The 24,299-nt window shown below is 35.2% G+C and overlaps 2 protein-coding genes across 4 annotated transcripts; both read left to right on the top strand.

Annotated features, from left to right (window-relative positions):
• Positions 1-2,353: 2,353 nt before the first annotated feature.
• LOC144556819 (zinc finger protein GAI-ASSOCIATED FACTOR 1-like) lies at positions 2,354-5,251 on the top strand. Its single transcript, XM_078305273.1, has 3 exons — positions 2,354-2,909; positions 3,003-3,605; positions 4,056-5,251. Exons 1-3 carry the CDS (start codon positions 2,759-2,761, stop codon positions 4,892-4,894), a joined length of 1,593 nt encoding a protein of 530 aa, XP_078161399.1. The 5' UTR covers positions 2,354-2,758; the 3' UTR covers positions 4,895-5,251.
• Positions 5,252-12,685: 7,434 nt separating this feature from the next.
• On the top strand, positions 12,686-17,795 carry LOC144557298 (folate synthesis bifunctional protein, mitochondrial-like). Of its 3 annotated transcripts, XR_013512598.1 has the most exons (6): positions 12,686-12,837; positions 14,146-14,402; positions 14,499-16,036; positions 16,275-16,349; positions 16,539-16,730; positions 16,952-17,795. XR_013512598.1 is itself a non-coding variant. In XM_078305858.1 (3 exons), exons 2-3 carry the CDS (start codon positions 14,309-14,311, stop codon positions 16,010-16,012), a joined length of 1,608 nt encoding a protein of 535 aa, XP_078161984.1. In that variant the 5' UTR covers positions 12,686-12,837; positions 14,146-14,308; the 3' UTR covers positions 16,013-16,173. The 3 variants fall into 3 exon arrangements, 1 of the variants encoding a protein (XP_078161984.1); XR_013512597.1 differs by lacking the exon at positions 16,275-16,349 and having other exon boundaries at positions 16,952-17,794; XM_078305858.1 differs by lacking the exons at positions 16,275-16,349; positions 16,539-16,730; positions 16,952-17,795 and having other exon boundaries at positions 14,499-16,173.
• Positions 17,796-24,299: the final 6,504 nt, after the last annotated feature.

Genomic DNA, 24,299 nt, shown 5'->3' on the forward strand with positions numbered 1-24,299 from the left:
CATCCAAAACTAGTGATATTGTGCTCTTTTAAAAATAGTAAAATCAATTTAAAAAGTATAAAATTTAGTCTTGAATACATTTGCATAAAAAAATAATGTTTATCGATTGAAATCGACCATTAGATTTTTTTAAATAAAATTAATAAATTTATAGTCCGGATCAAAATTCGTAATATGCATATTGTCAATAGTCTCATCACTCTTCAAAAAGGCTGTTTTTGTGATGGAGGCAGACAATCTGGTTTTGGTAGGGATTCAATTTTCCAGAAATTATTGAAGGGTTGTCATATAGATTATATGGGGATGTTAATTATTTGAATGGTTGTCAAATGGGTCAGGGCATGTCATGATTTTGTGACTTGACATTCATAATCATGAGCAATGCACTTGGAGATTCGGTAGATTTGGAGTAACATATACCAAGAGAAAGACAGTATCATCTCAAGTTCTCAACCATTGGGTTAAAGTAAAAGGAAACAGTAACTTGGATACAAATAAAATCGATATGTTGAATTAGTTTATCGCTCATCAGCCAATTCATATCACCTAAGGTAACTAAATATTAATTTCTGTTTAGATCAGGACTGTTCGATCAAATTCCGCTTGGCGTGAAAATGGGTCGGATATTATCTAACTGAATTAGTACGTATTCAAAAATTAATACGAATATCTAATATCTAAATATCTGTACGGATATGGTTTTGAATTTTAATTATTTGTATCTTAATAATAGATATATATTATGAAAATATTTATGTATATATCTACAAATATCCGATAACCAATCCGTATCTATTCGTTTAATATCTAATCTGTATATATATGTCTATTAACCAATTCATATCCGTATCTGGCAAAAATAAAAACAAATACAATATGATTTTACCACTATCCATCCCTTGAATCTGCACAAATATTAAAGGAGTCTTGTGTATTACCCACTCGTCAAATTGATCCTAATAAGAATCCGAGGCAATTCGATCCAGTGTAAAATGTACGTGCCTCTTTAATATTCGTGTCCAAACATATCAGATGGTCCAGATCCAAAAGGAAAATTACCAACAGACCCTCCATCTTTTTACATTTACAAAGAGGAAGAGGCGGGCACTTAGTAGTTCATCTTACTTTTTTTAATTTTAATGTTCGAATCGCATTTTATTTCTTTTTAGGTAGCAAGCACTTTATTTCTTTATATTCAACTTTCCTGCACTGTAACGGTTTTAGAATCTTTTAATACAACACACCTACGGGTTTCATCTCAAAAAAAAAAAAAAAACTCAGATTTCTGTTACCTCAGGTGATATGGATTCCTGGATCGAACGATTGCAATCTCACGTGAAAAGAATGATTGTCCATGTAGCCATGTAGGTGAGCAACAGTACATCCGAATCCGATTAAGGCCCGATGGCTAAGGTGGGTCCTAACCCGTACCAGCAATGAGCAGTATATCTGAATCCGATAAAGGCTTGATGGCTAATGTAGGTCCGAACCCGTACCAGCAATCAGGAAAATGACAAGAGGGCCCAGTTGCAGTGAAACATATACCTTGCTATCCCCAAATACTGTTCACCAGGGCAATTAATGACCCCAATCATGCGACCCGTTATAAGTGTAACACCCTATTATTTCAAAATTTATTGCACTCGGTGGTAGAAACTTGCACGTTTCCAAACAGGCTCGCATTTCATCATTTACCTTTATGCATGTGTTTAGAATACAAAATTAACTGACAAAAATTAATTACGGAAAGAAAAAAACAAAATTGTAAATTCCAAGTTCTTTTCCATTGGTTTACAAAAGTGGAATAAATATATAATTAAAGCGAACTGACATGTGGAGCACCTGAAAAATTTCATCCAATAACATGCCAACCTCGTTATATCTATTTATAAACACTGTCTAGTGTCTAACTACACGCAATTAATACATTAATAGAGTGGTTAGGTATTTCGCCAGAGTCGTACGTGTCAACAAAGCCTGGCGTTTGCACAGCTGTTCTCTGTTCTGTACATCACAGCCAATATCAGTTACTGTTACAATAAATTACACAACTGCCCCTTTCTGTGAAAAGTGAAAAAGACATTTCTACCCTTTATGAAAAAAATTCCCTTTACAATAAAGAACAGCATAGAGCCCAGCACAAAACGACAGGAGAAGAAGGTCGACTCCACCATGGAAAGATTCCAAAACACTCCAGGCCCCGGCATCGTTTGACACGTGAACGCCTGTGATGCTTACATGTCGACAGAGGATAAGGTACGACTCCCGGTAATCTTACCGCCTAAGGCCTCAGCACGAATTAATGCTCTTCTCATCCTGCCGCTGTAGTAGTAGTCCTAGTCTCACACAGTTCTTTATTGTTTAATATTTTTGTTTTGTTCCCTTCTCTCTCTGGAAATTTTCTTCCAGCCGCAGAAGACGACCGTCTCATCTCACCGCGTACCGTATCGGTCTTTTGTCCGCTTTTGCTTCGGCTTATTCGTAGATTCATCACTCGAGAAATTAGATAAAAGAGAAAGAGACAGAGAACCTTCACAATTCACCTGAGCTGGATTTCTCGATCGACGATTTTTGGGACGCTGGACCGGAATCCGGCGAGTGGACCGGTGGTTGACAAAAGTGGTTATCATAAGACTGGTAGCTCTTGCTTTTTTTTAATCCCGCAATATTTTATTCGGGTTAGTTTGGAATCGGAGTTGGAAAGAAAGATAGAAAGTAGCTTGAGTCGAGCCTGAGAGCTTTTAGAATTGTGTGCGCCATGCCTATGGAAATTGAGAATTCCTCAGCCATGACCGCCTCCAACTCCGGCTCAGCCGAGGTCAGTTGTTCCTCCTCTGGGCCCCCTCTGTCAGTCCCACTGCCTACTGGGCCCCCAGCAAAGAAAAAAAGAAATCTCCCTGGCATGCCTGGTAAATTATTTCTTCTGCACCCAATTTAAACCAAATTATTGCATCTTTCTTCTTCTTCTTTTTCTTATGTTTCTACTTTCCTTGCTGTTTTAGATCCGGATGCAGAGGTCGTAGCACTCTCGCCAAAAACCCTAATGGCAACGAACCGGTTTGTTTGTGAGATATGCAACAAAGGGTTTCAACGTGATCAGAATCTACAGCTGCACAGGAGAGGCCACAATTTGCCATGGAAGCTGAGGCAGCGCACCGGCAAGGAGCCGAGAAAGAGAGTGTATGTCTGTCCTGAATCGACCTGTGTGCACCATGAGCCATCACGGGCACTCGGCGACTTGACCGGGATCAAGAAGCACTTCTGCCGCAAGCATGGCGAGAAGAAATGGAAGTGCGAGAAATGCTCCAAAAGGTATGCTGTTCAGTCTGACTGGAAGGCCCATGCTAAAACCTGCGGGACCCGTGAGTATCGATGCGACTGTGGCACTCTATTCTCCAGGAGGGATAGCTTCATCACACACAGGGCCTTTTGTGATGCTCTGGCAGAGGAGAGTGCCAAGGTGGTGGTGGCACCGCTTAGTCAGCCGCCCAAAGAGGAGAGAAGCTTAGTTCCGGCGATGTCGCCACCACCACCACCACCACGTACCTGTGAAGGTGTGGGATTGGCAATGCCTTTGCAACAAGTGGCGCCAACCGAGGAAGAAGGTATGTTGTTAATTGTCTTTTAGGATACTTATTTCTCCTGGTTTGTCTTATTTGGTTTGGGATTAGATTTTGTTTTGGACTTCAACTGTGATTTGTTTCAAGAGAAAGCGCGAAATTTCTGCGAGGTTTTGTCGGATCTGTGTGTCAATTATAGGTTTGAATTTTCGGTTTCTTTTAATCCTTTTTTTCTGAGATATATTTCAAAGGCTCTCTCTGAGTAAAACTTTCCAGCTGCCTTTTATCCCTCTATTGTGAGCTAGCTTTCCACACCTCTGCAACCTCGAACAAGGGCGAGAAAGATAATTTGTTAATCTGAAAAAATGATTACTTCTCTTTCTGTTTTACTTTTCATAATTCTCAATTAATTTAATCCCCAATGCCCAATAAAGTGAATCATCTCACTTTCAATTTTCAACCCCTTATACAATATTATATTCTATTTCCTTGCAGAGTCTGAGAATCCACCCAATGTACCACAGTATCCTCCCCCTGTAGCTGCCCCGGCCCCGCCTCTGCCATCGCCTCCTCCGCCACCTCCGGCTCCTCCAACCCCGACCAACCCAACCCGTAACACCACTGCCACCACTGGTAAATCCACAAGCACCCTAAGTGGCAGCACTGGTACTACCACCTCTACAACACCAAGCCTTTTTGCGAGTTTATTTACCTCTGCTACGCCCACCGGGCCACCCCCACAACCCACATCTTATACCGACCTTATTAGTCATATGCCCGAGCCACCTTCCCTCTGCCTCTCAACTGTGCCACCAGCCTCAGTTTTCATGCAACCACGTCCAACAGACCGGCGCTCATTCACTCCATCAATCCCTACCCAGCACATGTCAGCAACAGCGCTTCTACAGAAGGCTGCACAGATGGGAGCCACATCCTCTGGTTCATCCTTCCTCAAAGGTTTTGGCCTTGACATATCATCACCATCTCCAAGCGAACAGCACCAAGATCATCGAGGAATTAGAGAGAGTGCGTTTCAACAGTGGGGCCAGCAGCTGGAACCTGATAGTGCACCCTTACTATCAGCTGGGCTTGGTCTTGGATTGCATTATGATGATAGTGGGATGAGCTTGCCAGATCTGATGATGGGCCCGCCATCACTTTTTGTGTCGAAGCCTGCAACTGTGGACTTTCTTGGCCTGGGAATGGGCCCCACTGTGGGTTCCCCTACTGGAGGTTTTCCGGGCTTGATACGGCCCATCAGAGGCGGCCTTGATTTGGGGGCGGGTAGCGGTTCAGCTGGTGGGCCCTTTGGTGGTGGGGCCACGCAAGGGTAGTTACCCAGCGTCGATTTAGTGCCAGGTTAGATGTCAAGATAAATAGCAGGAGAAAGGGGAGGCTATTGACTCTCATGTTCTCCTCCTGAGTACTTATTTTCTTGCAATTATTTTGCTCTTTTTTTGTTAGTAGGATCGAGGGAAGGCAAAATGAAGATCTTAGGAGTAGAACTTTTCTCTTCGGCCCCTTTAATTTTGTTTATTTTTGTTAATTATGGGCAGGCATTTCCCTTTTTGTTTTGTTTCTAGGTTTATTTACGAGTTGATAAAAATCATACCAAACTTAGTGGGCTTTGTATATAAATCCATGTCTTAAAAATCATGGGCTTCTTACTGCTGTTGCAAATGTGTCAAAAATTAAGAGAGGGAAGGAGATAAAAGGTAGATGGAAGAGACAGAGAACGTGGCAATGTGCTTTTGTTCTATTGTGGCCTACATGCCACCATGCCAGATTCATAGAAGGTTTCTTTTCTTTATCTTTTATGTGAAAAAGTAGTGGTAGATGTGCATGATATGTCTAATCTATCTATGGTCTATGAAGTGTTTTATAGATCCAATGTCTCATGTGACTAATCTTATTTGGAAACAATGTTCTTTTAAATAAGTATAATGGAGGTATAATTTTGTAAAATGTTATTGATAGGTTAACATTCAAGAATCAAAAGTGGTGGTTGACAAATGTTAAGATGTTACAGTTGCTAACTGGATGTTGATTTGAAGAGCAAAGAAAATTAATCCCAGTCCCTTTCAAGGAAGTGGTAAACATATCATTTGGCATCAGGAAATTTATTATTTTTTGTTATTTTCATAAAAGATGGGACGAGGTCAATTCTGTAAACTCTCAAGAAATCTGTAAACTATCAATCAATGCACCGATTTGCTTCTGAGAACAAATACCATTACTGGTAAATCTGGCAAGAACCAGGCAATACTTTACTGGTATGCCGTGCTCAGGGTTCAGAATAGAGATGAAAATAGCGTTGCAACTGGACCCTGATGTTTTCTGTTTTGAGGATTCCTAGGCGATTACAAGAAGAAAAACAAAAGCATCATATTTGGAGTTGTGGGCTAGCTAAGATGTTAATTTATAAATTAGATGCTGTATCGTTGTTAACTGGTTTCTTTATTTCAGTTACTTTTCAAGCTGTACTGGTACTCTTTTAAATACAAATTGCCTGAGGTTTTTTTTTTTCAATTTTTTTTTCCTTTTTACAAAAGCATTACTTATTCAATTTACAGATGGTAATACAACAAGTAGAATAACACAAGCCCTAAGAGATAAATGTTCTGATTATGGACTCTAAATTCTAAAATAACAAGTCAATTACAGAGCGAATCTAGAGCCAAGTCAAGAAAAATATTTAGTCATCCTCATGATTTATTTATTTTTAATTATATATATTGAATTTTTTTAGAAGAAAGTTTTTATATAATTCAAATCCTCTCATAAAAATCTTAAATGCGTGTTTATAACTTAGTGGTTAGAATTTTATTTTATAATTATGGAGACATAAGTTTAAATTTCAATGGTCTAATATTCCTATTATGCATTTTATGTTTCAATTTCTCAATCTAAATTTGTTAATTCTATTATATAAGAAAAAAGTTAGAAGTCAAATCATCTAATTATTTAATATTTACAAAGGTTTTTTCTATTTGAATTTCGAGCTTGTGACCTCCTTATATAGAGAGTATTGCATTTATTATTAGATCAAAGGCTAATTCCTTTTGATCTAATTCTTAGTAGCATGATTATATTATTTTATAGATTTTTTAAAAATATTTTCTACAGATAAAAATTTCTCAACTACCCAACTATTTAAAATACATAAAAAATTCTTTTATCTGAGTTTTGAACTTACCTCCCATAAGAAGAGTATTACTTTTGTTACTAGATTAAAACATGATTTCTAGTAGTAATGACTATTATTTTCAAGTATTTTGTTATTGACAGCATTTGGAAAGAGACTTAAGTAGAAGTCGATTAAGAAATGTATGCTTGCAGACAGAGACAGAATTAGACTTTCAACTATAAAAATCAATCATATAAATTTTCTGCATAAAATAGAGATTAATTTTACATTATCATATTATTTTACTCTAAATTATATAAAAAATTATATATAAATATAAAAAAAAAAATCAATTGACTCCATTGTTGCTTCATCCATTCTTCTGCTTGCAGAAATGGCGACCAACTGACACGTGAAATTGCACACCTTGGCATGCGAAAACTCAGACGTAGCGCATTAATGAACCAACGACTAGTGAAGGTGTACAAGACAAGAAGCCGGTCTTTGGCGCTCATTTATTGCGCTGTCGACAAACATTGCCTCATTCCTCATTCCTGCATCTTTCAAAGTATTCATGGATTGATGAATGATGATGGGGATAGAGAATTGATCGGTTCGGTTTGGGGATAGATAAAGCCAAAAGCAGATGCGGCACGGAAAGCCACAATGCTATCCATCCTCATTTAATACAGTAACTCAAATTTCGAGTTTACGCACAACGAATCCGGACCGTCTAATTTGTATTGGCAGGAATATTAAAAATATCCCTGTCTGTATGTGGATCGGATTGACAGAATTTTGATTGGACGGTCGAGATTTTAAACTTAAAATATGAATTAATATACAGAGGATATGGATTTCATTTACTGGAGGGCAATAATGACCTAAATCCGGTTTGATCGATCTGGCCCACCCGTTCGGCCGCCACTACTTTAAATGGATCGGCTTAACATTAATTTCAAACACTGCCACAGACACCGGGCCCAACAGCCCAAGTCGTCAAAAAAGGAAAAAAAAAAAGTAATTTCACGTATACCCCTCAAAAACTTCAATATTACGTTCCCCTTTAAATTTCAAAAACTTTTAATTTACCAATTTATTGTTTTTTATATTAAAACTCATTATAAATTTAAAAAATACCCATCTTACCCTTTATTAAAAGCATAAAACGTCCATCATACTCAAATTTGAATCTGAAGGGTTCCTCTACTGTTTGAACTGCTTAAAGATCCATACACACTAGATCAACATGAATCTTAAAATGAACACACACAAATATTGAAGCGACTTTTACAGATCTTAATAATGTGGTACGCTCGGATTGAAATTGCTTTAAAATCTTTGCACGCTCAATCAACACAAATCTTGAGACGAACATGCACGTATATTAAAGCTACGCACGCAGATCTTATTGTTTGAGCATCAACCAAGCTCTCATTTAGCATCATATTGAACATTTTAGCGACTAAATATAGTTAGACGGAAACAAAATTAACTAGTTGGGGGTACTGAAATCAAATAGACATAATTTATGTCACTAATGTCCCAAATGCATGTACTTGGCTATACGAAAACTATTAGAAGTGAAAGGTTTCATAAGAAATGGCCTCAGGAGAACGTGCCGCATAGTCAATTTTTTGAACAAAATCTTATTAAGTTAAATATGCCACCAGAAAACATTGCACAATTTTGATAAGTTTGAGTCGGACTAGCGTTCGTGTTAAAAATTCAAATCGTTCAAACTGATCTAATCGTGATGCATGTATTTACATACAAAATCTATTAATTTTCAAATTCATTTGATATTAAGTTAAATGGTAAAAAAATAATAAAAATGCATATAATTAATGATTCCATGTCAGCTATTTCCGCAACATATTTCTAATTAACTTTAACTATCAAATATTTTACAATCAGATATCAAATTTATTTTATTAAAAGTGAGCGGATAACCTAATTCAAATCATGGTTACAATTTAAAAAAAAAAAACTAAAACAAAAATTCTACTAGACTCAAGACCTAATTCTTTGATGCTAAGCATCCCTACATCCTCTCGTGTTTGGATGGAGGGTAGAGGATGGGAGGGGAGGTGAATAATATAATGGAATAGAATGGAATAGAAAGGAAGATTAATATATTTAACCTCTTCGTGTTTAGATGATTAATGAGGAAAAATAAATTTAACTTTCCTTCCCGTCTTATTTCTTGTTTGGTTAACTAAAATTATAGAAGGTTAATCAAATAATATTAGTGTATTTGACTATTATACCATTTACAATCTTAAAACAACTATCCCTTCTTTCTGACAACCTCCTTGCTTAATACCAGTATCCATCTAAGATTAAAATTGAAGTATACTTGGTGAAATTAATAAAGCTAGCCTACTTGCATTATTTAGAGAAGAAATTAAAACTAAAGATTAAAAACTAATTTCTCATTCTACAGCTTGAAAAACGCAGCATAAGTTCATATATGAACATAAGTTCAAGACTTACGTATATGATCAGAAAGCAAAGGAAAAAAACAAAATAAACAAAATAAATAATGTAGAAACAAATGACCAAACTCATAAAAATAAAATTGCTATTATCCCAACATTCCAAGAATCAACATTAAGCTCTTTGAGTATGTTGTCGTATGCTTGTGTTGTGAATGTACCCCCAACTCGGTTTCCAAGTTCATGTTGAAGTACAAATGCATCAATTAAAGCTTCATCCATTGCATGAGACCAAGTGAGCGACTTTGCTCTACCTCCATTAGCTCCATTATTTTCAGTGTTGCTTCTGATGTTATCTGAACTGGAGCTTCTGATCCATCTGATTGTTGGAAATAAATTTCCTCCAGCATAATTATTGATTTTAGGACATTATGAAAATGTCGACAGTTCGACTCTCCAAACCGACGAAAGAAGAAGCAAATTGAACGGTTCCTAATGTTATGACCCAATATGTAGAGGAAGTTAGCAACTTGTTCTTCATCGATGCATGAAGACTTGGTTTAAGGCCACCTTGAATAGTTTTTTTGCATAAATTAAGAAAAGCTTGAGGGTTCATCCTAATGATATCACGAGTTCTATTACTAACAAGGATTTCATTCAATAATTCTTGCTGCACTTCATCTCTTTTGTCTCGGATTTCTCGAGAAATTTGATTGTCGGCCCGTTGTTCTAGTATTACCCAATAAACAAGTAAACATAGTACTTGTCCTAATTGCATCACATGTTGACGATGAATGATTACAAAAAGATTTTTCTTTTTCAAATCTCTTGAAGCAGCCATTTTACAAAATCTATAAAAAAAATAATATAATAATTTATATATAAATGAATGATTACAACAAACAAAATTGATGCTTGATAAACTACTATACAGCAGCTTAATATCGAACCTGCTCAATGAAGAACGAGATGTTTAAAAAGTAAACAAGGTAGATATTAAAAAAAAAAAAAATGAAAAGCGAACCTGCTCAATGAAGAACGTACGTGGTGGCTGCTGTTTAGGTTTGTGGTAAATAAAATTTAATGAGAATTATATAGAAAGATATAAAGAGTTGGATATTTGTGTCTTTTTCTCTCATAATATGTGCATCAAATTTTTTTTCCATCCATTACACCCCAAATTGAAAGGAAAATTGATTTTATAGATTTCAATGATACAAGGTTAATCCTTTCCCTCCTGTACCCCTCACCTCCACCATAATTTTGTCAACCAAACACGATTGGAGAGAATTTTTTTTTTCCATTGCTTCCATTAAACTCCATCCAAACATGGTGGTAATCTTCATCCAAAACACTCATTTCAAATTCCTTGTCGTCTTCATCCGAAAAACTCATCTCAACTTCCAGTTCTTTGTCCTCTTCATTCTCATGTGATATTTTGTACCTACACAATGAGCACATACGCACCAGAGCACTCTTTCAAGATAATTCCAAGTGTACAAACAATCCGAAACTGGTATTGTGCTGGTATGGTGTATCCTCACTGACATCTGAAACAAAGAAAATCAGAGTTGATTTGAAAAGTGAGAAGTAATACTCACCATGCTCAGTTCCCAGAAGAATTTCAGGGGCCAAATAGTCGGGTGTCCTGACAGCAGAACACCGCAGCTTCTTCTTTGTTCGATGCTATCTTATACTCTGACATATTAGCGGAACTAGTAATAAGCCCAATCTTTGACAGATCAAAATCAGTTAGCTGTAAAATGCAAGTAACGCACCCCTATGGCGTCATTGTTCCGCCATCAAATTTAAGCCAAAATTTGGCTAACTTATTGGAGAGCGGAAAGGGGGCGGACATTACATTTATAGTGAAAGGAGAGATATTTAAGGCTCATTGTTGTGTGCTTGCAGCGAGGTCAGATGTCTTCAATGCCGCGCTTTTTGGTTACATGAAAGAGAAATTGACAGACACTATAACAGTTGAAGGTACTGAAGTACCGGTTTTCAAATCCATGCTTTACTTCATATATTCTGATTCACTGCCCAATTTTGAGGTGACTACTGATGACGTCGGTGAAAAACAAGATATGAGTTTGATGGCTCAACATTTGCTCGTAGCCGCAGATAGGTATGTATAAGTTTTCTTTTTTTGTTTCTTGCTCTTAATATTAATTTTACTAATTTTAATATGATGATCAAATACCTGAAAGATAGGTACCAGTTGGAGAGGCTGAGATTGATATGTGAAGATATACTGTGCAACAATATCACTGTGAGCAATTCTGGGACTGTATTAATTTTGGCCGAGCGATACAATTGCAGTCAACTCAGAGCCGAATGTCTTAGGTTTATGAGCTCGCCGGAGAATTTTAAAGCCATTGCACAGGCCGATGAATTTCACAATTTGATAAGGATTTGTCCAATTTTGAAATATATCTAAGTGAGTTAGGCTGGGGTGCTATGGATAGCATAGTGGCCTCTATGCTACGGCTCAATATTCGAGTTTTCAAAATCCAAACGGTCGATCCGAACCGTTCATCTTATTTTCCATATTAATATCTGCTTGGAGACCAAATTTTATAATTTTCTGAATTTTTTTACTATTTATTAAGCCACTTTGAAAATCGCTAATCCAACGGTTTTACTGTTTTGTGCAGCCACCGTTGGATCAACAATTTTGTAAAATACTTAATAAATAGTAAAAAAATTCAGAAAAATGTAAAATTTGGTCTCCAAGCAGATATTAATATGGAGAATAAGATGAACGGTTCGGATCGACCGTTTGGATTTTGAAAACTCGAATATTGAGCCGTAGCATAGAGGCCACTATGCTATCCATAGCACCCCAGCCTAACTCTATCTAAGTTATTTACTTTAAAAAATGATAGTCCCTTTTATCCATCAATTATGTTAATTATGGCTTTTAAATTGCCACTTTATGGAATAATAAACAGCTAGTTTTCCAGTTGCATATGTGACATGGAATCCTATGTAGAAATGACTATATAATATTATTACCTTGTTATTTTCACAGTGTTACTTTTATGCTCCTTTAAAGCTTACTCTTCATCTAGATTATTGTGTTCCATATGTTTCTTTTATGAAACTAAAGTTACAAAACCTAATTCTAATTGGACCCAAAAAGCTCGTCAGAGAATTTTGTGCACCAAAATTCAGATGCATGCACAGTCACACCTCTCTTCTCTTGAAGAGGCTATTTGATATTGGCATGTGAATTTGATTTTTTAGGCGTAGAGCGATCTTCAACGTTTCCTATTGCAATATCTGATATTTTAGTTAGGGTATTTAAGGGGAGGGATTTTTTGTTTAGTAATAAAATTATGTCTATGGACTTTTCACTATCATTCCTCCAACATTAATTAATTATCATCTTGGTTTATACGGCCTTATGCCTTGAATTAAAATCGGTACTAATTTTTCCCGTCAAGTTGGGCCTATTCCTCAAATAAACAAATGGGCCTACAGCCCAAAATAGTGCACCTAAACAAATGGGCCTTTCACGAATAAGGACCAAGGACGATGGGAGTCAGATGACCCTCCGCTACTGAGAGCAGCGCCTTGCGCGAAGAAAAGGAAAAAAAAATAAGTGCGTCGCGCCGTCGCCTCCGCGGCTCCGCCTATGCCTGCGCCTGCGCCTGCGCCTGTGCATCGCCTCCGCGGCTCCGCCTGTTACCGCGCCGCGTCGCCTTCGGTAAATCCCCTTCTCTGAATTCTGAAAGTTCTTGTCAAACAATTAATTCAAATATTCAATCATCCTTTTGCTTCTTTGCCCCCATGTATTTTGGATATTTGTGAGATTTGAGATTAGTGATAAGGCAAGAAACAGAAAGATTGATGACTTGAGTTCACATGGTAGCTAGAGGAGACTGCTGCTCTCCCCTGTAATTTGACTTTGTTTTATATTAAGTTAGATAATTTGTGCATCATACCTGTACAAAATTATAGTGTTTGGGATCTTCTAAAATCTTTTGAATACCAGATAAGGTCCCTTATAATTTTTTTTGCCAGTAACTCAGGTGTTTGTGTATTAACTGAAGTGAAAATCTGGTGCAGTGCTAAGCATCAGAGATTTTCACGAGTTTATCTCAATTTTATGATTCAATTGCCTAGATTCAATTTGTTGGGTCAGTTTGAATAAAACCAATTGTTATTGTACTTATTTTGTTTAATTCTTATTTAGTACCGATTTTAGTAATTTTTTGAGAGAATTTAAACTTGATTGTGCATAGCAAAACCACGAAGTGACTGCATTTATATAACTCTTGTGATTTTTAATTAGTAATTTATAAAGTGTTTTGATTTGTGAATTTTTTTCTTCAAATTTGAAAGCTTCAGGTATTGGGGCATTTTCTTCATGGATGATCCAGTTGCTTGTCTGGTTGAGTAGTTGATGGTTATAGTCAGTTCAGATTTGAGTTACAGTTTATTTGATTTACTTGGGTTCAAGGAAGATTAGTTGGGTCATCAACTTATACATAAAAATAAAGAAAGAAAGAATGTCTTTTGGTGTTTAATGACACAGTGCTACTGGTACAGTACCAGCAACCAGTTTTCTTCTAAATTATGTTTAATCGCATATGAAAAATTTTGATGGCACAAATATGCCAATGGTACCATTTCTATTTTTACCACATTTTAAATGCTTGCTATTTTTCAAATTGTGTCTTGAACCTGAACCCGTCAGTTTATTCGAACCTGAACCCGATTATTGCCTACCCCTAGCTCAAATCCTAGCTTCGCCACTGATTAGGGTGGGTTTGCTACATAAATGCTGATACTTGTGAACATTTTGAGTATTTAATCTCAATTATTTGGGACATAAATCTTTTCTCAAAGGGAAATATTGTGCAAGTCAATGTGTTGTTGATCTTTTGTTGTGGTTGTTTTGCTTAACTCTGCTTTAACTTCAGTTGTGTTAAAAAATGTTAATTTTTAATTATGATATTGTATACACTACAGCTTAATTAAATATTGAAGTTGGTTTGGTTGTCAATTTCAGATTTTGAATGGACTTAAATACCAATCTATAATACTTCACCCTGCTGCACTCTAAGTCTCTGACTCAGAATAGATCTGCAATCGGAAATTTCAAGTTGACGTTTTGTTTTCCTTCTATGAACTGTGCAACCTGAATTAGAAACATTGTTTCTGTTTCATATCCAATGTTCAAAATTAAGAAGATATTAAAGGAGATGCTTCCTGTTGCCATGACTCGATTAGACTTCAGAGTTTCCTTCTCGAATTCTTCTTCTTGCGGTAATAACCCAATCTATTCCTTACTTCATAGTTTATAGTTTCTATGAGATGTTTTTGTTCATATCTTTTTACCCATTATTGTATTTTATATTTCAGGAGTAAACAGAAGGCCATTATCTATCAATTCTTCAGTTAAGCCTTTCAATCATTTTCCTTTTGTGCGGCGACCAATTTCAAATTCTTCAGTTCAAGTCCAATCAAAAGATCAAGAGATTGTGATAGCACTAGGTAGCAATGTGGGGAACCGAATACAAAATTTCAATGAGGCCCTTCACTTAATCAAAAATTATGGTGTAACCATCACCCGGCATGGTTGCTTATATGAGACTGAACCAGCTTATGTCACTGATCAACCCAAGTTTTTGAACTCAGCAATTAGGGGCACCACCAAGCTTGGCCCTCACGATCTTCTCACAATGTTAAAACAAATTGAGGCGGAGTTGGGCCGTACCAGTGGGATCAGGTACGGGCCTAGGCCCATTGACCTAGACATTCTCTTCTATGGCAATATACGCGTCAATTCAGAAAATTTAAGTGTACCGCATGAAAGAATTTGGGAAAGGCCTTTTGTATTAGCCCCTCTGATTGACTTATTGGGGTCATGTGTAGAAAATGACACAGTAGCGACATGGCATTCTTTTGCGAATTGCAAAAATGGACTTTTTGGTATTTGGGATAAACTCGGGGGAGAGTCTTCAATTGGGAATGAAAGGATAAAACGGGTATTACCCTTTGGAGATCAATTGGTCGACTGGTCAAAGAAGACGCATGTCATGGGTATTCTCAATCTGACACCTGACAGTTTCAGTGATGGTGGAAAGTGTCTACAAGTGGGTGATGCTGTCTCACATTTCAGGTCTTTAATTTCGGAAGGTGCTGATATAATTGATATAGGTGCACAATCGACCCGACCATTTGCTGAGAGATTGACTGTTGACCAAGAGCTTAGTAGACTAATTCCAGTCTTGGATGAAATCACGAAAATACCTGAGAGCAAAGGGATTTTTTTATCGGTCGATACCTTTTATGCTGATGTGGCTTCCGAGGCAGTTAGTCGAGGGGTTCATGTGGTTAATGATGTCTCAGCTGGGACCCTTGACCCAAAAATTCTTAGTGTTGTTGCAAATTTGGGGGTTCCTTTTATCACAATGCATATGAGGGGAGATCCTTCTACAATGCAAAATTGTAATAATCTGCATTATGAAGATGTGTGCAAGGAGGTGGCTTCAGAGTTGTACCAACGGGTCAATGCAGCAGAGTTGGCGGGTATACCATTGTGGAGAATTATTGCTGACCCGGGTATTGGGTTCTCAAAAACATCTGATCATAATTTGGAATTAATTTCAAATTTGTCGTGTGTTAGGAGAGAGATTGAAAAATTCAGTCTTGGAGCTTCCCATGTGCCACTTTTGGTGGGGCTTTCTAGGAAGCGGTTTTTGGGTGAGATTTGTGGCAAACCTGACCCAGTAGAGAGAGACCCTGCTACAATTTCTGCTGTTGCTGGGGGTATTTTTGGTGGTGCGAATCTTATACGGGTTCACAATGTAGGATTTGGTGTGGATGCGGCCAAGGTGTGTGATGCGCTGGTTAAACATAGGAGAAAAGGATAGAAACTTTAATGCCAACTTGCCAAGGTGTAATCTTAGATAAATTTTGAGTTGTGTCTATTTTCTTTTTTTTTGGCTTTGTCTGTTTCCTCAATCAAAGGTTTGAATGGAAGAGTTCTGAACTAAAGTAAAACCTGTATTATTAAAGAGTTTTCTGCTTGCTTTTCTGGGTATGCTATTTGTTCTTAATTTTGTGAATTCTAAGTGGTTATCTATGTTTGATATTGATTGACAATTGCGAGCTCGGGTTATCTTGCATATGCAGCTTAATCAAGTTACTGTTGTCAAATTGGCCTAGTTCTTCTACCGTTTTGTGTCGACTTTTTTGCTTAGCCAATGGGTAAGTCCATACTTTATAAGTAATATGTTTTCAAAATTGGTTGTCCTTCAATACTGTTAGTTATAGGGAGCAATTTTAAGGTCTAGTTTGTGCAAAATTCCTTTGGTACTGCATCAGTAGCTAATAGCGTTTGCAGGTCCATTACAACATGTTTGACACACATCTTAATATATTATTTAAAATTTACAGCTCTTATTGAACCTGATATGCTTGGTCTGATAATAGCTTCAGGGTGACTACTTGACTATTTGGTGGTCACTGGGTCTGAATATCACCAGGTCATATCCCGCAGATCAATAATATTGGAGATGTGGCTGATGAAGAATTTTCCAATGGATAAGTTTCTCTTAACAGTAGCAATTTTGATGCCTATTAGCACCAGTAAGTCTTGATCATAGATTGTTTTTTTTTTTGTTTGCACTTTTTTATTTCATAAAGGATTTGGTGTTGGTTTTATCTGTAGTTTTACAAGCAAGCCTTTAGTCTATCAAAGTCTGTTTTAAGTTTTATCTTGTTCTCCACAGGAATGTAGGTGTTGTGAAATTAATTTAAAATTTTAATTTCAATTACTAATATGACAGTTGTATTTACTTTTATGGCAGATTGGAAAGGTCTCATTCCAAGCTTGGTACGCTTCCGTATACTTTCTGTTATATCCCTCTTGCAATTTCTGAATGGAAGGTGCCACTTCAAGTCACTGTTTTGAGTTTTTTTTTTAGTCTGGTCAGGAATTAGTATGGTATCGAAATTGACAATTTTTTGGCTCCTTGATACCTGATTGCATAAATAAAGGTAAATTGAAGCTCAATTTTGGTTACTGTGCAGTTGATGACAACAATATCAAAATCATGTTATTATTAATTTCAATAGTATCAAACCTACCTGAAACTTGCACTTCCTTTTAGGGGTATATAAACTTGTGTGCTGGTAATGTTTGTTCCTGTAAAAGCTATTTGCATTTTTGTTCCATTTTTCTTGGAAAAAAGAATAATGATTCTGATGTGTTTTAAATCAGAGAAACTGTAACATGTAGACATTTTTTTTAAGATCCATTTCTGAGTATATTTGTTGTAATATGACCATTTTGTCCTTCTGCTTCTGTGACATGGTTACAGAGGTTGGTTTTTATTATCATTCATGTTTTGTATACGTCATCTTATGTACTTATCAAAACTGGTTAACTTTAAAATTCTTATTTGGTATGTAGAACGCAAACAAGAAAAAACAAAAGCTAAAAGAAGGATGACAAATCTATAAAGAAGGATTTCAAGTTTTCAATGTTTGGGTATTATCTTCATTGTACCTGCTCAGTTTTGAGCACTCCTTAACATAGTTTTAGTATCTCGGGAATTGTTAGGAGATGTTTTTATGTACTACAGAGATGTATGCTGTATGGTTCTAATTTCTAAATGTGATATACTTAATGTGATTGAATCGATATAATTCTGTTATGACAAAATTGCCCCTCAGTTCTACTTATAATTCTGTTATAACTTACTGGACTATGCCAGTGGGGTATGTTCTATGTTTCTTATTGTGATATACCTATTGTGATTGATTGGATATAATTCTGTTATGCCAATATTACCCCTCTGTTTAACTTATAATTCTATTATTAACTTACTGACATAACAAATCAGCTTCTTATCAATTGCATTTTATTGGACATTATATAACTAATTTAAATAAAGAGGGCTCAAGAACCCTCATTGATTCAAGCAAAATGTTGAAAAAAATAAGACTATGAACTAGACCCACAATAAAAATACTAGCAACTTTCTGAAACGGTCTTCATCTCATATCCTCACTTGTTGCCTGCTATGTACGAATTTGTTAAAGGGGTTTCAAATATAATGTTTCATGAATTAGACTTAGACAACATTTACAACAAATATTTGTTCATCTGTATCCTTTAACTCAATTTACAAATAAACCTCCTGACTAGCACACAAAAAAAATGAAATTCGTCTTGGTTATCACTACGATGATAAGCTATTTCAACCTGATTCCTGTTGCTCTGATAAAAATCCTGCATCCGCTTCAGTTAACTGAAAAGAAGTGCAAGTTACCGAATCAGCATGAAATAAATAAATAATATATGCGAGTTGCCACTGGCTACTGAAAGTGGTGCGCTGCTCGTGGGATCCGAGCTATGGCCAGTTGAGTTCCGGTGTTTTTTGGAATGGGGCTTTCACTTTTTTTTGTTACATTGATAGCCATGAAAATTTATTTTCTGGTATTCGTCACATAGACAGCACACTTAATGGATCTTCTTTGATTTTTTTTTTGGTGCGTATGTGAAAAATACGGTAGTACGATCGATGCATGGGTTGATATTTCTCTGTGTATTTAATATTTCTTAGTGCATGAATTCGTATCCTCTGTATTAGTGCTGATTGCTGAGGCATTGCTCAGTAGAGTGGGATAATTCAAACTGTTTTTTTTTTAACTTTGTACAAATCACAAAGCACAAATAATATTGGCTCCTACACTATCTCGAATAAGCATAATTTTTTAGTTGATCTGAAATAGTAAAGTAGTGGACCCCACCTTGCATTACTAATAGTAATATTTTCTAAAAAAGAGTTAAAAAAAAGAAATAAATTAATTTTGTTAGACATACAGTTTTAAGACCATATCATGCATATTCTATTTAGTTTAGAAAAGTAACATACTTGAAATTCATTAAACAAAAGTTATGTACTTGTGTGACCATTTAATAATTTGAATCCGAAATTTTTAAATTTGCCATACAAAAAAAATAAGAGGGATCGGATGACACCCTTTTTTGGTGACATCGGATAACATCGTGAATTTTCAAAATTTTCAAAGTCCAAACAGTCGATCCAAACCGTTCAACATAATGGATATGTTAAAACGTGTTTGCAGATCAAATTTTTCATTTTTTGGAATTTTTTTACTATTTATTAAGTATTTAACAAAATTGTTATATTCAGACCGTTGAATTTTTGTACTCATCTTAATAAATAGTAAAAAAAATAAAAAAAAATATAAAATTTGATCTGCAAGCACATTTTAACATATCCAGGGCCGGTTCTGAAGATTTCAGGGCTCGGGACGAGAGAAAAATTTGTGGTCTTAATATAAATAATTTCTTTTATTAATATGTCAATAGATCATACAAAATATGAGGGACAAAAAAAATTCTTCCCCCTCTCTTTTTCTTTTTCTTTTTTTTGTTACCTGATTCATATTTTCTAGGAGACATTGTTTTAAATTAAAGATAAAACAAAGTAATAGAATGAGAAAACCTAGGTAATGAGGCAGAGCAATCCAATCTAGAGGTCGCGGTCCGCCGCCTTGTCTCACCCGGTTCAATCGCTGTCGTGTTGTGTCGCTGCCGCTGTCATGTCGCGTAGTGTCGCTGCCGCTGTTGCCTCGCGCTGTGTCGCTGCCATTGCTCGTGAGAAGAGCAATATTTCTTAATTTTTTTCTCCCTCATTTATTGATTTACTGAGAAAAAACGGCAGAACTAGATTTTCAATTTTTTTAGGTTTTTAATTTTTTGAGTCCTGTTGGTTGTTACTGTTGAAAAATTGGTAGGTTGTCAAAATAAAAAAACTTTGAACAAATGGTAAAATAAATAAAAAACGCAAAAAAAGGAATGATTGAACCTTTTCTTTTGGTGAAGAAACGAAAAAAATTTGAAATATTATTTTGTCCAATCAGCTGTCTGTAAATGAAATTTTAATGTTTCTATTCTACGATTTTAAGTTTATAACACATATAAACTGTTTTTTCGGGGCTCTTTGGGAATTTGGGGTCCAGGGTCATTGCCCTGGATGCCCTGAGTGAGGACTAGCACTGAACATATCTAGGGGTGTTCATCAGTTCAGTTCGGTTGAAACCGAACCGAACTTGGCAAACCAAAGTTATAATTCGGTTTTAAAAATAGAACCGAACCGAACCGAATTAGCATTGCAACCGAACCGAAGTTTTATTTCGGTTTGTTCGGTTCAAACCGAAATATATTATTATTTTTTATTTAAAACAATTGATTTATAATAAACCGAAGTATATTAAGAAATAAACCGGAGTATTAAGAAATAAACTAAGTTATTTAAAAATAAACCAAGTATTTAAAGCAATTGATTAAGAAATAAACCGGAGTATTAAAAAATAAACCGGGGTGGTTCCGATCAAATTCATATTATATGATAGTTTGGTCCGTTCGGTTATTTCGGTTTTGAAAATTTTCAAACCGAACATAACCGAAGTTATAATTCGGTTTTGAAAAGCAAACCAAACCGATCCAATAAACCGAAATAACCGAACTAATTCGGTTCGGTCCAAAACCGATTAAACCGAACCGTTTGAACACCCCTAAACATATCCATCAAGTTAAACAGTTTAAATCAACTGTTTGAATACACGGTGTCATCCGATCCCTCCTCAAAAAATAAACCATTTAACCACAAAATTCTATAAATTTTATATTTGATACAACCGTAACGTTAGATGGCGGTCACACATATTACTCTTTTTTTAACTGAAAACCAAACTTTGACCGAGATTTTGTTTTTATTGGCCAAGAATTGATGAAAGCTTGGTGTCGTCCCACATTTTCATATGGAGATCAAGATTTGAGGGAGTAGAAGTAGGGTGATCTTAAGTTTATCAAGTCTTTTGATGAATTCAAATTAAAAACTCATCGAATCAGCTTTAAATGACGAATATGAACCGTTGGAATCCGTCTACTTTACGATTGATGCGTCTCTGTGTACAAAAAATTAATTTTGCATGAGGTCAAGTGGTCAAAATACGTTCCAAAAATGAATGCATTAAAATTAATTTATTAACTTTCTAATTTTTATCGCTTGACTTTAAACTAAAATAATTCGAATGTTTAAAATTTTCACATGTAGACGCAAGTTTTAACGGTTCGAATTCGTCATTTGAAGCCGATTTAACGAGTTTTAGACTTGAGTTCATCAAAGAAATTGATGAAATTGAGAACACCCTAGTTCTACTCGAATTGATGTACAGAAACCAAAATTTTGATCAAATTTTGATGAGCAAGCTTTGGGTTGGCCCCACATTTTCATACAATATCTTTGATCAAGCTTGATGAGCTGCAGAAATTAAAATTTTGAGCAAAAAAAAAAAAAAGTTATGTGCCAACTATTTGTCATGGCGGACACTATTTAGCCGTCTGCTATGACAGATACGGTCGTGTCAAATTTGAAATTTATATAAATTAAAATTTAAATAAATTCGTAGTTAACTTTGTTTTATGACAAATTTAAAAATTTCGGGATTTGAATACAATAAATGAGGAAGCAAGCGTATCTCTCTCTTGGTTTTCTGCTCACCGCCAATGGGACATTATCACATTAATTATTAAAGCACAGGATTAGAATTTAGAAATTAGAAGACAACGCACATTATCCGAATAATATTATGTCAATCAATCAAAAGAGCAAATTGAATTCAATCAAAAGATGCATGATAAAAAGGAATAAGCTCATGTGGTGGTCACCGACATGAGTCCTGTTTTGTAGAAAGAAGTAAGAATCTGCGGTGACATTAATTGGTCGATATTAATTCAGATTAAATATTTCACCCATGCCTACAAAAGCCAACACATACTCCACCACTGACCGTAGTACCTTGTAGTACCATGTAGTACCAAAATATTAATTCGGGTTTTTTTTTTATTTGTTGCATTTTGAAATTTTGAAATTTGAAAAGTACCATGTAGTAGGAACAACTTAAATTTAGCATACACACAGGCTAAGAGGTGACATGTTCATGTTTTCAGAAGAAGAAAAAATATTTGTAATGAGTAGAGGTGAAAACTGGCCGTATAAATATAATATCTGTTTGTATTCGGATCTAAATTTGAACTTTTGCGAATTTGAATATTGGATACGGAAAGAGATACAATTTTAATTTCAAAGACAGATACGAATACAAATATAAATAATTATATGTATTCGTATATTTTTTTTATTTTTTGGATATATGTTTGTGCGTGATATGGATAAGGATATTTGTATCAAATTATCTATTGATTTTTTAATTTTTCACATACCCATTTGTGTGATGACATATACAAATAATTATTTTTATCCTTATTTTGTATCCATTTATATTGGAATCATATATGTTTAGAGATGAATACTTTTTTGTTGGTATCTTTTTATTTTTATTAACGATATATATTTTATAATGACATAACAAGCTTGACATGGAAAAAAATTAGTTTATTCACCATATTAATTAAATATTTTCATACCTTATGTTTTTTTTTGAGAGAAGTGGCATTGCCACCGATTTTCATTAACATGAAAACCAAAATTTTAGAGAGTATCACCGGTACCCACTAAGATGGAACCATACATACCACAAAATACTTACAAAAAGAACCTAACATCGAATAGCCACAGAAAAACCATCAATACATCGAAAACCTACAAACAACAAACTAGAAAAGCACACAAAACAAAATATAACATCAAACTATAAAAGTAGAAAGTAGCAGTTAAGACCCTCCATCTTCCATAGACTCTCAAGGCACCATCTGCAATCCATAGTTATCATCCAAAGCTGTCCTGCCTCCATTCGTAAGGATTGTAACCTGTATAGCCCCCATGGAAATAGCCAGCGTTGTACCTAATAGGTCCTTCACATCACAAGACATAATAAGCTTTAGTTGCGCAGTTAAATCTGTTTTCTGCTGAGAAGCCCAAAAGAAAGCAAGTGAAATAATCTTTGAATCTAAAGCTTGAATATTTAAAATATTGTCATTACGAAACACAATCCTGTTGCGATCCAAGCAAAGAGACCATAGAACTGCCCCCCACGTATCATTTCTACAAGATTAGCATCCTTCAATGGTATACAGTAATCAAGTTCCCATAACTGTCCTACAGTAGTACTATCAAACACAAAATTATTAAAAGTAGCTATCCAAGACCAAATTGAGTGTGCCACCGGACATGTAACAAAAAGATGATCCACCGACTCCAACTCAGGACAATAGACACATCGCTGATCACCTTGCCAACCACGATTATATTGAGTAATATATTAATTTTGTTACAATATTTAAATAAGGTATTTGAACTATATATGTATTCATTTCATATTTGTTTAATATCCAATCTGTATTTGTACTTATTTAATATCTAATATGTATCCGCATTTGTATCCGTCTAATATACGATATGTATCCGAAAAAATTAAAAAATTTATCATCATCTGATCCATTCTTGATTTGTTTTCACTCATATATCGGAGTACAGCGCATATTAAGTTTGTGTTTCCTCTATAATTCATTTTTTTTTCTTACTAGAATCGGTTGCTTTTTGAATTTCTTTTAAAATGCTACAGATAAAAAAAAAAAAAGTCGGTAAAGATTGCTGAAAACAATGAACACAAGAACGTGGTAGATTTTACGATTTTTTTTTTTTTTTTTTTTGAGGAAAACATTTAAAACATCAAATTATTTATACTTTCTCATATTGTTATTTAATGAAATCGTTTCATATTAGATAAAAGAAATTACTCCATCTAAATTAACATATATATTATTTGTAAGTAAAAAATTAACATAGACACATAACTATCTGCAAATTTCCATTTAATCATACGCACAACCACTAATCATTAATGGTACCATATCCATCCTAATTTTTAATTAAAAATACAGCTTTGGAAGACTGATTTTTTGACCTTTATGCAATTACTAAATAATAAGCAATCAAAGTGCGCTTAAAAAATTGACAAATACTAGTACAAAATTGAGAGTTTAATATTAAGATATTTGAGAATTTTCAAACTTCAATAGTTTACAGAAAGAACAAATATATATGACCAATGTCTATCCCTAAATTGAGAGGTTAAAATGCTCTACTATTGGTTGTGTCCTAATTAAGTTTCACATTCTTATTTATGTTCTCAAATTTCAAATAGTTGATCTGAACT

The sequence above is a fragment of the Carex rostrata genome, chromosome 7 (genome assembly GCF_964058835.1).
Source record: "Carex rostrata chromosome 7, lpCarRost1.2, whole genome shotgun sequence".
Classification (NCBI taxonomy): domain Eukaryota; kingdom Viridiplantae; phylum Streptophyta; class Magnoliopsida; order Poales; family Cyperaceae; genus Carex; species Carex rostrata.